The 15966-nt window shown below is 43.9% G+C and overlaps 1 protein-coding gene across 4 annotated transcripts in view; it reads left to right on the top strand.

The window, feature by feature from the left end:
* The first annotated feature begins 3015 nt into the window (after nt 1-3015).
* The window catches only part of LOC121323334 (endothelin-converting enzyme 2-like), a 37133-nt gene continuing 24182 nt past the window's right edge, over nt 3016-15966 (top strand). For 2 of the 4 annotated variants that reach the window (XM_041264340.1, XM_041264338.1), the window contains exon 1: nt 8165-8313. Coding sequence is in view for 1 of the 4 variants with exons in the window: in XM_041264337.1 (XP_041120271.1) it covers nt 3525-3557 (33 nt within the window). In the remaining 3 variants the exon portion in view is untranslated. Of the gene's footprint in view, nt 3558-6247; nt 6315-8164; nt 8314-15966 lie in introns of those variants that run through there. The other 2 variants (XM_041264339.1, XM_041264337.1) reach the window with 2 other exon arrangements.

Genomic DNA, 15966 nt, shown 5'->3' with positions numbered 1-15966 from the left:
ATTCTGCTTGAGGTGCCTCAGTGCATTACACAGCAAACACACTAACCAGGACTGCCAGTCTCTGGGGGCTTGTGAAGCAGTTACCTTGTCAAGACCATGAAAACCAGGATAACCAGAGGTTTTATTTTCTCATTGGTTAGAAGAAAGATCTTGTTGCCAAGGAATATGGTACTGAGTCCAAGCTGGAGTCTGAGTTCAAGTAGAAATGATAGTGAAACAATTCCTGCCTTTATAAGGGTTATATTCCTGCCAGGCTGGATCTAGCAGGCAGACTGCCCAGAACTTTAAAGGTTCCAGGTGGAAACGCAGTGACCTGGGTATTGCAGGGAATCTAGAGTTCACAGTGTGTAGGCTGGCTGGAGAATCCAGCGGCGATAAGAACAAGCAAACACACAGCCCACTCTTTGTTTTGTTTCACTGTGTACATCCTTCTTAGCTGCGCGGTAGAGGAGAAGGCAAGAGATACTGCAGAAGTGCATAAACAAAGCCCTCTGTCTGAACGGCAGCTGGCATGAAAGACACTCGACCTTGCTAATATAAAGCACTGTGAAATCACAGCGTTTGCTGGCTCGATACAAACACATGAAATAACTCATTTACCATCTTCCTCTTCTGTTTCGCCCACAGGGGCTTCTAGCTGTTCAAGTTAAAGTAACAAAGGGTTATGTATGTTTTTGTGTATTTCTATACATTTCTGTACATTGTGAAAATTATAATAGAAAAGCTGTATTGTCACCATAGGGTAGATGACTTGGTTAACCTTGCATTACAGCCCAGTTTACAAGGGTCCTAATAGCAAATAACTGCTGGCTGTGGGCTGACAGAGGGAATGAAAGCACAGACAGGCTCCTATTTGAAATGGGCTCTGGGCTCAGTGTGCTTGCCCAGTGTCCACATAATCAAAATGTATTATTATCACTTACCAGTTACTATGTGCCTGTGCTTCTGTCAGTATCACTGAGACCTGATCACACAGTCAGCAGCAGCATGGGCTATATTGAGATTTGTATATATGAGTTGTATCTATAACCCTAACCCTAACCCTAATCCTGAGATATACATCTACATCTCATTTGATTCAAACCTCGTTTCATGGTTTTATTCCTTGTTTTAATATTTGAGTGCTCCCACGATATTTCAGGATTGTACAGTATAAAGGCATTTTACTTTTTTTTGTTCAAAATATAGAATGGCTACACAGTATCAAAGTCTATTTTATTGATCTAAAATTTAGCTGATCTTATTTTTACTGCTACCCTAAAATGTATAATCCAGAGACCTGAGATTTATCAGAGACCTCATATACTGCATATAAGATATACAATACAATCAGAATATTATTCATTAAATTAGTTACATGGTATTTTTCATGCAAAGCATGAATGTCTAAAGTTGTAATTGCTGTTCATTTTAAATGGGATTATTGTGTAGCACACAGCGCCACTAGGTGGTCAGATGTTTTGTAACCGTGGCGTCATGGATCAGAGCCCTCGTCTCCGAGCGTTGGTTCTGTTCTGTTCTGTTCTTGTTATTGAAAGCATATTTATACAGTGAACTCCCTAATTCCTATATCATAGTAGAGTCCTGTTGGGAAACTTTGGATAATGTCAGGTCACAGTAGAATACAATAGATTACAATACTTTACAATTATATATTTTACAGTAACGAAACAGCTATTATCAGTGAGGTTACATTTAAAGTGCATTCAGAGTGATCTTACCCTGAACACAGAACAGCCCTTGTGTTTGATGAAGCTCCACAGTGTGATCTGACTTGACCAGCAGCAATCATGGGCACTTCAGTACATTTTCGTGACAACCTTATTTGTGTTTTGCTTTAGTTTATTTTGAGACAAGAGTTTTCAGGGGCGCTGCACTGACACGTGAAGAACAGCCGATCAAAATCACGCCTAGGCGCTTTGCCGCCAGTTTTGCTTTGCAATGCAGTTCTGATTTCCATCACAGGTGCACTTTGCTGAAAAGACTTTGTGAATACTGTCCCGATAGTCTGTATTGTTTTAATCCTGAACTAGCCAGACAGCAGCACCTAGGAATGCAGCTGTCTAGAGCCCAGATGTTATTCTCTTTACTTTTTGTACTTGTTTGAATGCATTGTGTGCAACATGTAGACACAGCACAGCACAGACCAGCACAGCACAACACAGGGCAAACCAGACCAGACCAGACCAGACCAGACCAGCACAGCACAGGACAGCACTGTGCTGTACATACACATCTGACGAATGTGTATAAATACTCAATTCAAACAAGGAATATGCACGGCTCTTAAATACTACTGCACAAAGCAGGAAGTACTAATCTCTTCCGATCTCTAGCAAACCAAGGAGAAGGCTTGTATTCCCATTGTGTGTGTATATGTATATGCATATATATATATATATATATCTATATATATATATATATATATATATATATATATATATATATATATATATATATATATATATGATATCACTGAAATAGTGACATTGGTCCACAGGTTTCTAGAGTAATATGAAATTATACTTTAAGATATTATTTATTATTAATAATATAGTAGTAGTAATTTAATGTGACGTGCACAGTCACTATTTAATATTATACTCTGTTCTCATTTGTTTTTAGTGGTACCATTCATTTTTTAAAAACCTCATTCAAGATATATATATCTATATATATATATATATATATATATATATATATATATATATATATATTATATATATATATAGATAGATAGATAGATAAATAGATAGATAGATAGATGTAGATACACAGTAGCGTTATAGACATGATGTTTCATGCATGTCTCTTGTTGAGCAATACATCCATGCTGCGGGTGGCTTGTGCTGTACAATACAAATACAAACCTGGCACGCACACAACCCCTGTTTTTAGCCGTGCCATTTCCAGTTGTACTGTATACTTCCACTAACATCCGCTTCCCCATTAACCACATGACACAATCACACTCACTGTCAGTCTCTCTCTCCATCTCCCTCGCTACCCTCATGTTAATCGCTAATGCTCCCCACAGCCACACCCGATGCTACATGCAGCCTAATGGCTCGCAGCTGCAATAGATGTTAACCAGCTCGCAGAAAGGGGAAAGAGAGTGAAAGAACAGAGAACAAAGAGAGAGAGAGAGAGAGAGAGAGAGAGAGAGAGAGAGAGAGAGAGAGCTACACAGCTACTAATGCAATAGAAACTCGTGTTAGAAAAATGTGATTTCAGTTGCTAACGTCAGCAGCGGGCTGTAATAAATAGACAGTTCTCTCTGTACATTGTAATACAATAAATAGCAGCTGGAAAATACTCTCTTTTCTGTAGCCAGTGAGTAGTGCGTACTGGCCCGTCGCTACGCATTGAGGCAGCAGCCACTCTTTCTGATGGCGATTCTGATGACCCGCTGCAGCTGAGACATGGCAAGCAATCGCAGCGGCGAATCTTATCTGCTTTCATCGCAGCATTTAAAGAGGTAGAGACCACCATCACTCTCTGCCAATGCCGCTTTCCACTCCACGATGAGCGTAGCTTTGCAAGACCTCAGGAACAATGTAAGTGCCGATCAGCCAGTTTGTTTTCAGTAGATATTGAATAATACTATTATCAGTAACATACGGTATGTTAGCTGCTGCTGCAGCGTACTTGAGCCGATGACACTGTGTCTCGGATACAGTCAGAGTTTTATTATAAGAGGATGCTATTATATTATGATAAGTCACAAATCCAGCGGTTTTGTTTGCCCTTTCGCATGATAATGTATTACACAGTGTTGTTTAATTGATTATTATTTTTAAATGAATATATTCAAATGATTGAACTGAGAAGGAACACATAGGCACCACAATATATCAAAGTGTTGTACCTATCTATGCACAGGCTGGTCTTGGTCGGTGTTCGGGTGAGAATGAATGATTCTGCATTCGACGGGATTAACTGTTGCAGAATTAATTTGTGTTTAATAACGTTTAGCGCATTATATAATAAACACGTTCTTTACGGTTTTAAATGTGTTTTCTTATAACTAGGTGAAAGAGCGTCAAAAAAGAAAATTGATTTATAGCTTTGTTTTTACATTTGAACAGATATCATGCCAAAGCGTTTTAAATTATTCGATAGTGGTGCGGTTGATAATAATTAATCGATTTTAGTATCGATTTTAAAACCCGAGGCGCTGGGTACGAGTCGAATTGCGGACCTGACTACAAGTGGTTGTCACTGAGCAAACTCTGCTCCCTGTCCACATAGTATTATTGCCCGGTGTAACAGCGGCAGGGTTTTCTGTTCTTGGACCATCTCATACTGAACCTGTCAAAACTGTTACAGTAAACATGGGCTACCATGCGCAACCCACTCCCTTCTAGAATCTCTATAGTACAAATAACCTGCAGCACACGCCGCGTTTATGTGTTTTAATGTGGATGCTACTGTACCTCTATAGGATTAAATACGAAGGCTGTGTTATGCTTGATAAGACCTTCCCCACGGTCATTCAGTGTCTGCAAAGCCCTTACAGTATCTTCCCTTTGACTTTGTATGTATTCATTGAAGCGTCTGTTAAAAAGCGCAGTGGTTTTGTTGCCAGTATTACAGCAAGCGCTCCACGTTACTTTCCCACAAAGTGCATGTGATTATCAATAGCCAGGACTGAAAATCGTTTTAAAAGATCCTCAGAAATCTGTAGAGTATGTTATTCTTGTTAAGTGTCCTATTTATTTACTTATTTATTTAATGACAAACAAAGAAACTGCACAGAAAAACACCACAAACCCATTAAGGGTTCCCCTATGAAAGTTTGCCATGGTGAATTTATCATGGTGTTTTCGCATGGTTTTCTACTGTTGTAACATGTTTTAACTGTGCTTTACTATTCTGAACCATAGGAATACCATGATATACCATAACAGATGTGTTTACTATATGTTTACTATAGTACAACATGGTATTCCAATGGTCCAGTAAAGCACAATGAAAGCATGTTACTATAGAAACTCATGACCTCCAGAATATGCAACAGGGTAATCATTTAAATTATGTTACCCAGTAAGACACAGGCTGCATCAGGAGGGAAACAGGCTTCCTTTCTAATCCTCAGTGATACTTTGCATCATGCTTCCTCAACCCTGATTACATTCAACGTGTTAACAAAGTCATTGAAAAGCCTTCAAGAAAGAAAGAAAAAAACTTTCACCGAATTGCTCCAAAGTGATAGCAAAGTCTGACAAAGTGCATGAACATCCCACTGTTTCTGCAGTGTGCTTGTCACCGGCCCTGCAGTGCTTAAGTAGGCACATTTGCTGCTGTTTGCTGAGAGTTCTTCACAGATGAAGCACTCTTACATTTATTTTTGTATCTGAAAGCAAGGATTTGGCATAACGGTTGGTGGGCGGGTGTGTTTAAGCACCTGGTGCTAATTCAATAAAACATTTTTTATAAGCCCTGAATATCAGGAGAGCCATAAGTGACCCCTTGCTCCCTGACTGAGCTGCTTGTGGGGGAACATCAGACCACTCAATCACATTCACACTCCATCACACTCACATTCGACCACACACTCAAACACACACTCTTACACTCAATTACACACTCACACTCAACCACACACTCAAACACGCACTCACACTCAAACACACACTCAAACACACACACTCACACTAAATCACACACACACTCACACTCAGTTACACACTCACACTCAATTTCACACTCAAAAACACACTCACACTCAATCACACACTCATACTCAATCACACTCACACTTAATCATACACACACACACACACACACACACACACACACACACACACACACACTTACATAGACAGGGCAATGTATCCAAAGTGACTTACAGAGACTTGGGGGTGAACTATGCATCAGCTTACAATAGGACCTCTGTTTTACATCTCATCTGAATGCAAATTTGAAAAGGAATAAAATAATCATGATGGAATTAACTTGAACAATAAGGTAACTGCTGCCTACTTACTAGTTATATTTGTATTCCTCTCTGAAAATGTGACTTTGCCTTTTCGCTGGCTTTGAAATAGGACCCTGAGTTTGTCCATGTTACAGCAAAGCTCAAATTCAGAATGCTAGGCTAGCCCAATGCTCTTAGGAGATGCTCAGACCTTCTTGAAAATCTGTCAAATCTTTGGCAATGCCTTTTGGGTTTTGTCCGAAACATTAGCACTGATGAAGCTTACTGAAAGAGACTTTCACTGTTACTTTCTCCAAAAATCCTCAGTTGTGGACTAGAGTGACAGCCTTTACTCACCTCCGTGTTAGATTGGAAGGCGTCTTTTCCCACGCAGGTCAGTGCACTCTGTGAAGCTATTCCCCTTTAGTTATTAATGTTAATGTCTCAGAGTTAGCATAACCTCCAACCACCAGCCCCGGGGAATCACTTTCGCTTTTATTAACAATCTAATTTACAGCAGAGTTTCTCAGTACAGGCTTTACCCTAAATCCCATCATCACAATGAACAGCACATATCTGGAGAGTAATTCAAGCAATATGTAATGCCAGAGGACAGCTCCTCACATTTACATTGTAGGACACAAATCAAATCAATTCACAACACTTGTTCTCGTCTGTGGCAGCACTGTCTCTAACTTTTTGATTAGCCTTGGCCATCTGAGTCCTGATATAGACTTTTGAATTGGATAATTGTCTAGACCCCCTCGCCACGGGCACCAAATGGCACCACAGGGCAGTCTCTTTAAGATGCCAGATTGGCTGGGCGTGCTTCTGAGATCAAGTCAATAGAGGATATCGATCAGGGAAGGTGTTGATTGATGACTGCAGTTGGTCAGCAGTGACTTCCAGCTGCACAAGGGTCTGTAAAGTTATAGGAGCGAATTCCAGAAGCGAGGGCGAATCAATCTCAGCACTAACACTCCTTCATTATCCTCAGTAAAAGGGCTGCAGCTGAAAGGAAGCACGTATGAATGATAAGCGTGTGATTGATAAGCGGGGGTAGGGTTTGGGGTCAGTGCTTAATGATGTATTGTCTGCCAGCACAGAGACACATTCACCACTCATTAGAATCTATTTGAAATCAGCTGTGCCAGTGGGCACCATGTGACAGCCCCTGCCCCCCTCTAGAGGTTGGTAAGAATAATGACAGGAGGAATCATGGCCGGAAAACAAATTGAATGTGTTATTTTTTGTATGGATATTGTAGCGTCTGGACAGGACTGCAAAGTGACACCATTGTGCACTGCTTTAGTGTCAGACTGGCAACCGAGATGTGACGAGCAATGATTTACTATGACTTAAAACAACCAGAAGGAGAGTGAGGGTGAGAGAGAATACAAGAGAGAGAGAAGGAGAGGGAGATAGAGATATATTTAAAGAGACAGAGAGAGCTGCCTCTGGGTAGTTAGTCATGTGTGTTTGTGTGTTCAAGAGGAAAAAAGCTAATTAAAATGTAAAGCGCGTTGCCCTCAATACTCCGCTAACAAGAGTACGATTCAATACCGGGAAGCTCTGAAATCCCATGACTGCTATCCTGGCTCTCCCCACTCCTATTGCCCCCGGGGTGTGGCTCTGTACATGACTGCTATACTGGCTCTTACCACTCCACTGCCCTCGGGGTGTAGCTCTGTACATGCTTGCCTGTGTGCTTTGTGCTTTTATTACAGCACCCCTTATCCCCCACCTGTGGTAACTCTAGGATTTGTTTTTTCCTGTTGCTACATAACATGAATTCTTTAGATACTACAGCTAATTCAATCACCCTGTATCTAAAGTATCTAAAGGCACCTATTTATTTATTGATTGATTAATTTATTTCTTCTCTCCGGTTTCCCAGTGCAGAATGTTAAGGCTGTCTTGTTCAGAGAGTTAATCACAAACAGACAGCGGTTCTGATATCCTATGCGGTGCACAGTGTGAGTTCAGTGTGCTAGCTGGACACAGTCCGCTGCTCCATTCTGTACCCACGCACTCCACTGATTCAGAGGCGCTCAGGAACTGGGAAAGGGATGAGCATTTCCTCTTTCTTTCAGAACTTTATGTTTATTAAAGTGAGAAAAAAAAGAGTTCTGCCAACAAAAAAACAGCTTACCCTCTTCTCTCTGCCCTGTCCCCCCCTCCCTCTCCTTCCTCCCCGCCTCCTTTCTGAGACCCGCAGAGCTGTTTATCTGAGAGCACACTCTGCAGCAGTCTGTGTGTGTGTCTGTGGTCTTGGAGTCTTGAAGGCTGTGTGTGTGTTTGTATGTTTTTATATTATTAAATAGACAGACCTGAGAGCAGGACAGAGCCTTTTCTTTCCGCTGGATTTACCACAGCTCAAGACGGTAGTGAAGGTAGGTGCTTTCACTTTCTTTCAGGTTTCTTCAAGTTTCTTTCGGGAAGGATACAGTTACCAAGGTACCGCTACTTGTAAAGTTGTTCAAGCTGGGGGTTTGTGGTTATGAGACCAGCACAGGCAGCATTACCAGCCAGAGCCTGGAGAGCTCCACAAGAGGGAAGATGTGACTCGGATACACCTGGACACTGTACTGTCTTAGTGAGGACACTGCATTGACACACCTGGACACTGTACTGTCTTAGTGAGGACACTGTACTGTCTTAGTGAGGACATTGCTTTTGACACCCATTAGTTTCCTAACTGCAAATATTTTCTAACTTATGTTTCCCAAAAGTCAGGGCAAGAGTAAAGGGGGAACTCTTTTGCACATGTTTTTTGCCCTCACTTTGTATATACTTCTCTACCAGAGTGAGATGGACAGCGTTTTCACATTTCACTCTATGTGTGTTTGTGGGGAGAGAGCAGCACAGTAACATTTCATCTAACTTCCTTTGTAACATTGTTGCAACACAGATGACTTTTCTTGTCTATTTTTGTAGCTTTGTTTTACAGAAGCTGTGTTGCGGCATGACTAGCTTGTTTTGCACTGGTCTTTGATTCTCTCAGATAGCAGCATGTTTCTTGAACAAGGCACATCCTGTGAGTGTTTTCAATACTCCACTCACTTCTTTCTGTGTGCAGCCTATGAAAGTGTGTCTTGTACCCTGGTTTCCTGTGTTTCCCTTGTGATTTCAGAGAAGTTGTGAATGACATCAGCAGGTTCTGGGGGTGGGGGACTGAGTGGGGGAGCATGCAGCTCCTCAGTGCTGGGGGAGTGAGTGGGGGTGCATGCAGCTCCTGTGTGCTGGGGGAGTGAGTGGGGGAGCATGCAGCTCCTGTGTACAGGGGGAGTGAGTGGGGGTGCACGCAGCTCCTGTGTGCTGGGGGAGTGAGTGGGGGTGCATGCAGCTCCTGTGTGCTGGGGGAGTGAGTGGGGGAGCATGCAGCTCCTCAGTGCTGGGGGAGTGAGTGGGGGTGCACGCAGCTCCTGTGTGCTGGGGGAGTGAGTGGGGGTACATGTAGCTCCTGTGTGCTGGGGGAGTGAGTGGGGGTACACACAGCTCCTGTGTGATGGGAGAGTGAGTTGGGGTGCATGCAGCTCCTGAGTGCTGGGGTTGGGGGAGTGAGTGGGGGTACACACAGCTCCTGTGTGATGGGGGAGTGAGTGGGGGTACACACAGCTCCTGTGTGTTGGGGGCGTGGGAGTGTGTGGGTACACCAAGCTCCTGTGTGCTGGGAGTGAGGGAGTGAGTGGGGGTGCATGCAGCTCCTGTGTGCTGGGGGAGTGAGTGGGGGTACACACAGCTGCTGTGTGTTGGGGGCGTGGGAGTGTGTGGGTATACCAAGCTCCTGTGTGCTGGGAGTGGGGGAGTGAGTGGGGGTGCATACAGCTCCTGTGTGCTGGGGGAGTGAGTGGGGGTAAATGCAGCTCCTGTCTTTAACAAAAGAAACAATTGAAGATATTTAAAACATAGAAAAAAACAAAACAGTTGCAGATATTTCTGAGAAGTTTGAAAGGATTCTCATACTGCGTGCTGTTAGGCGTCTCATTGCCTTTTGAAGCTGACACACATCTCTCTCTCCTTGAGCTGACCAGATGGTTTCTATTCTGTAAGCTTGCTGTTTAATCAGCCTTCTGCGCAAAGCCTGTACACACTTTCTGTCAATGCCCAGCATGTTCGCTCTCCATGAATACCTAGATTCCTGTGAAATAATAAGCAGTTCTCCCCTCAGCCGAACCTTATCTGTCCCTCCACAGCGCTTTATTGTTTGCTGAAGAAACTCCACTGGCGCTGTCCTGTAAATAGGATTGTTCATTACAAACAGTGTTCTTTGCAAAGTAAAACAGGCAATCACGATTTCCTTGCTTAGTGTGCTTGTAATTGTTGAGGGGATGTGATTACATTAGAAAACAGGCCGGAATATCCACAACTTTTCTTTTCTAATTCTAGCACTACGGGAGAGATTGGCTTGTCCTTGCTACTGTGTTAGTTTAATTGAGGAGCTGTTTTAGAGTCGCTATTTATCCCCCTTCTGAAGAGGCTGGCTATTTAGTACATCAAACATGGTGAGCAATATCCAGGCTGCTTCTTTAGTGTTACAGTTGTTTTATTACCTTTGCTTCACAATTGAGCTCTTACGGTGTCTTTGCGATCTGAGCCAGGACTCTGTTGAACAAAATCATGTCCAATTCCCTTCATCTTCCCCAAAACAAGTTTGGCAGCTACAGGGTTAAGGGATTGCAGTTTTCTGACTTTTTATCTGAGCCACAAACATCCTTATTTTGAGTACCAGACTGTTAAGCCAGAGTGAATCCCAGTTCCCTGGTTGGGGTGACCACAGATACTGGGCTAGCTGCAGGCTTCCAGCTAGCCAGACGGAACGCTTTGTAAAACAGTATGGCAGCTGGGATTGTTTCCATTCGAGTCTAGAATCATATTTCTGTTAATCTCAACTAACGTGATAACAAAAAAAAAATTCTGAATGTTTTTTAAATAGTTCACATTTCTGTTTTATTGTTTTAGTGCTATTTAAAAGTTCTGGAATCTGAAATATGGTATCCAGTTTAACCCTAGATAAGTTACAGCAAGCGAAGCAGTAAATCAAACCTTCCCACACTGTCTGAGATGGCCTTCAAAGTCCTGCATGTGTTTGATTTGGGCAGTTGCACTCTGCAACGTGGAGAGATCTGTCCCTGCCCTCCCCTCCCCCAACCCAATGTGGAGAAATCCCTTCCTGCCCTCCCCCTCCCCCAACATGGAGAGATCTGTCCCTGCCTTCCCCCTCCCCCAACATGGAGAGATCTGTCCCTGTCTTCCCCCTCCCTCAACATGGAGAGATCTGTCCCTATCTTCCCCCTCCCCCAACATGGAGAGATCTATCCCTCTCTTCCCCTTCCCCCAACATGGAGAGATCTGTCCCTGCCTTCTCCCACCCCTGATGTGGAGAGATCTATCCCTCTCTTCCCCCTCCCCCAACATGGAGAGATCTATCCCTATCTTCCCCCTCCCCCAACATGGAGAGATCTATCCCTCTCTTCCCCTTCCCCCAACATGGAGAGATCTGTCCCTGCCTTCTCCCACCCCTGATGTGGAGAGATCTATCCCTCTCTTCCCCCTCCCCCAACATGGAGAGATCTGTCCCTGTCTTCCCCCTCCCCCAACATGGAGAAATCTGTCCTTGCCTTCCCCCTACCCCAAAATGGAGAGACCTGTCCCTGCCTGCCCTTCTACCCCAACGTGGGGAGATCTGTCCCTGCCCTCCCCCTACACCAAAATGGAGAGATCTGTCCCTGCCTTCCCCTTCCTTTACCCCAATGTGGAAAGTTCTGTCCCTGCCTTCCCCCTACCTCAACGTGGAGAGATCTGTCCCTGCCTTCCCCCTACCTCAACATGGAGAGATCTGTCCCTGCCCTCCCCCTACCACAACGTGGAGAGATCTGTCCCTGCCCTCCACTCCCTTTACCCCAGTGTGGAGAGATCTGTCCCTGCCCTCCCCTCCCCCAACCCAATGTGGAGAAATCCCTCCCTGCCGTCCCCCTCCCCCAACATGGAGAGATCTGTCCCTGTCTTCCCCCTCCCCCAACATGGAGAGATCTGTCCCTCTCTTCCCCCTCCCCCAAAATGGAGAGATCTGTCCCTCTCTTCCCCCTCCCCCAACATGGAAAGATCTGTCCCTGCCTTCCCCCTACCCCAACGTGGAGAGATCTGTCCCTGCCCTCCCTCCCTCTACCCCAACATGGAGAGATCTGTCCCTGTCTTCCCCCTCCCCCAACATGGAGAGATCTGTCCTTGCCTTCCCCCTACCCCAAAATGGAGAGACCTGTCCCTGCCCGCCCTTTTACCCCAACGTGGGGAGATCTGTCCCTGCCCTCCCCCTACACCAAAATGGAGCGCTCTGTCCCTGCCTTCCCCTCCCTTTACCCCAGCGTGGAGAGATCTGTCCCTGCCTTCCCCTTACCTCAACGTGGAGAGATCTGTCCATGTCCTCCCCTTCCCCCAACGTGGAGCGCTCTGTCCCTGCCCTCCACTCCCTCTACCCCAACATGGAAAGATCTGTCCCTGCCCTCCCGTCCCTATACCCCAACATGGAGAGATCTGTCCCTGCCCTCCACTCCCTCTACCCCAACATGGAGAGATCTGTCCCTGCCATCCCCCTACCCCAATGTGGAGAGATCTGTCCTTGAAACATTTCATATTCTGTTTTGCAATCATTTTTTTTTCTTTTTGTTCAAATGCCATCCATGAAATTTTAAAACTGCGTGTGTTTTTCGGCTTTTTATTTTGGCAGAGTTAGCGCTACTGTACTTTAAAACAAAGGCATCCTCTAAACCAGGGCTTCTCAAACTCAGTCCTGGGGAGCCCCTGTGGCTGGTGGTTTTCATTCCAACTGAGCTCTCCATTACTGAACTAGACCCTTAATTGAACTGATAATTTGCTTAATTATACCGTTGTACTTGTTTTCAGCTCTTAAACAGCTGCATATTTCAAGGTATAATAAGCTATAACGGTTGATAAGTAACTTGAACTGCAACTGTTTAAGAGCTAAAAACAAGTAAAAAGATCTAATTAAGCAAATGATCAGTTCAATTCAGTGTCTAGTTCAGTAATTGAGAGCTCAGTTGGAATGAAAACCACCAGTCACAGGGCTCCCCAGGACCGAGTTTGAGAAGCCCAGCTTTAAACAGCACTGTGGCAATGTTCCCCCGCCCCTGTGTGTATTTCTGTGTTGTATGTTGCGTGTTGTTAATGTTGGTGTATAGTCATTGGTACACGGGATGTAATATGGGTTACGAGCACAAGTGTTTAAAATGTATATTTCTATTTAGGCACGAGGATTGCACAGCACTTCATGTGCAGGTAAAATGTAATAATATGTGAGCACAGGGAATTGCACTTTATTAATTCACATGCAGTTGTACTGAGACTCCAATTGAATGATTGATTAGCAATTGAGTCTCGGTACAGCTGCATAAAAAACTGTTGACCTAAGCCCTCCCTACCCATGCAGTGCTTTGCTAATTGTGTGCTGCCACCTAGGAATTCCTGGTTATGGTCAGCTATGAGCCTGGATTTGAACTTGCAATCTCCAGGCTATAGGGCACATCCTGCACTCCGTGTGGCATGCCTTTACTGGATACACCACTTGGGAGCCCCTCTTTTGGTATCTTCAACACCATTTGTTTTTCTTTTATATGTGGTTTTATATCACGAACTCATTTTAATTTGCCAAAACAAGCATTTACTTTCTGACTTACAATTTTACTAAAACGAGATCTAGTTTCAATTCTGCTTATTGTTTGACTCCGTCTTACATTGCCGTCTACTGTTTGTTAGCTTGCTTTAACCTGTACTGCTGCAGGGAAAAAAAAAAGTTATTTAGGAACTAGCTGACGGGTTAACAATAAAGGCTGGTCGTCCTAGAATCTACCAAAGGTGATAGCCTTACATGAAACAAATGCTGAGTGCATGGAGTAGTCATGCATTGGCACATGCAGGCGCTGGCTATTGCATACACTTGTTACCCACAAGGCAAGCTTCATTCACTGATGCACATTTTAAACACACAGGTTCAGCCCAGAAACACACTGTACAAAATGATCCCAGTCCCCGTGCTTACACAGGAACTTCACACATGATGCTGCTCTTCTCTGAGTCACGTCAAGTCAGATCCCCAACAGCTGCTGTTTTTGGGGCTGAGAAAGTTAGTCTCTTTCCACATACCCAGAACAAGCTTCTGCACACTTTGTCACCACAGCAAGAACACACAGTTCTGCTCTGCTGTAGAGTGGATTCCTGTTTCAAGTGGCTTTGTTATGATGTGAATGTGAATGTAAAAGCTCAGAACAACATATCAGCTTGGCTTGTGGATGTGCAAAATAAAAGAAACTCTGCAGGGGTCTTTTGCATCCACGTGGAAGAGAAAGCAAGGAGCAGTATAGCTTGATTATTTCTGAAGCTGGGGCACTTGGTTCACTGTTGTGTAAGCATCCCATGTAGCAATTCCTAAGAGTGTAAAACCTGACTGTTGGTTTATGACGAGCCTCTTGAGGCACATCAAATTGTCAAGAATGTTCATGAAGAACGTGTCTGCGCTCTGAATCCAAAGTCTTTGTAATCATCTCAGAGAGGGTTAAATTGCACTTTTGTACACGTTTGAGTTGCACACACTGGCGCTGACAACTAGTCACTGCACCCTATTAATAAGTATAAAGGACACATTATACATACAGTGCACAGTCTGTCAACACCAACTTCAAGTTCATAGTGTCAGTGTTCCATCATTCAAACCACACATAGCACAATTGTAGTTTTTTTTGTAGTTTTCTTTTGACCACTGTAGTTTTTCATCATCTCCACCCCCTGCCAACATTAGCCTGCATGTCAGTTTGCAGTAAGAGCGGCTTTTATAGTTCTCCAATGGAATACACAAGCAAACTGGTCAATAGCTGTGGCAGAGATCATTGAAAGCACTTTGGGAGAGATGATGAATAGAATGCTGCTACAGTGAGTTTGGGAGGGGAGGGGAGCAGACACCTGAGGAGGGACAGACAGGTAGTTTATAGCCTTTAACGGACATTGGCATGCAAGCTTTCTCTGTTAAAACAGGATGGGATATTAGTACAATGGGTGCGGGGGAAACAAACACAAAAGCAAATGAAAAAGCTGCCTCCTATGTTAATAATAACCACATGCTGGGCATGGTTCACTTGTGTACTCGCATTCTATAAAAACCATTCCTGCTGACAACTAGTCACTACACCCTGTTAATATACTTTCTGCTCCACTGCACACTCACCTGTGTGATCACAGGCCTGTAGTATGTGATATACCATCCTTCAAAACACACACAGCACAATGCCTTTTGTTTTTCTCATACCACTGTTTAGGGAGAGGTGATTGGTTGTCTGTGTTCTGGAATCATCCCCAAACCCCATACTCCATGTATGTGTTGCCGTTAGAGTTGTTTCAAGAGTCCAGTGCATTCATATTTGTGTTTACTCAGGGCTAAGGATCACTCAGCGCATGATCGCTTTATCATCTTTATCATCATCAGGGTTCATTGTTCCATTTTGAACTTGTTTTCCTATGGTGTGTTTTTAGAAGTGGCATGCGAGTGCTGAACTGGCACTGGTTTTGTTTTGGTGTTGCTAGCACGAACCTCTGGTTTAGAGGTGTTAGGATTGGGTTAGGGCTGGGTTAGGACCTCTGGTTTAGAGGTGTTATGGTTGGGTTAGGGTTAGGATTGGGTTAGGGCTGGGTTAGGACCTCTGGTTTAGAGGTATTAGGGTTGGGTTAGGGTTGGGTTAGGACCTCTGGTTTAGGGATGTATGGTTCAGCAGCTAGTTCACACCTCCACACAGGTCAGTAGTTTGGCAAAACAGAGTTTATTTCTCCTCCTCCAGCAGTGACAGTGAATGACAGTAACTGTGACCTGATTCTCCCCTAAAAATAAACCTTTGCCTTTTTCCAGTTCATGTTGTTTCTTTGCCTTAGAATGAGACTGATGAGCTTTAAAAATAACAAAATTAATCTTTCTGTGAAGAGACACTGCCATGTAATACAAAAACATGCCAACTTTCCTGCCTGACAAAACTGTTACTAACATA

The sequence above is a fragment of the Polyodon spathula genome, chromosome 11, assembly GCF_017654505.1.
Source record: "Polyodon spathula isolate WHYD16114869_AA chromosome 11, ASM1765450v1, whole genome shotgun sequence".
In the NCBI taxonomy this organism is placed as follows: domain Eukaryota; kingdom Metazoa; phylum Chordata; class Actinopteri; order Acipenseriformes; family Polyodontidae; genus Polyodon; species Polyodon spathula.
Note: the sequence above shows the minus strand (reverse complement) of the source record. Positions and strands in the feature narration are given on the sequence as shown.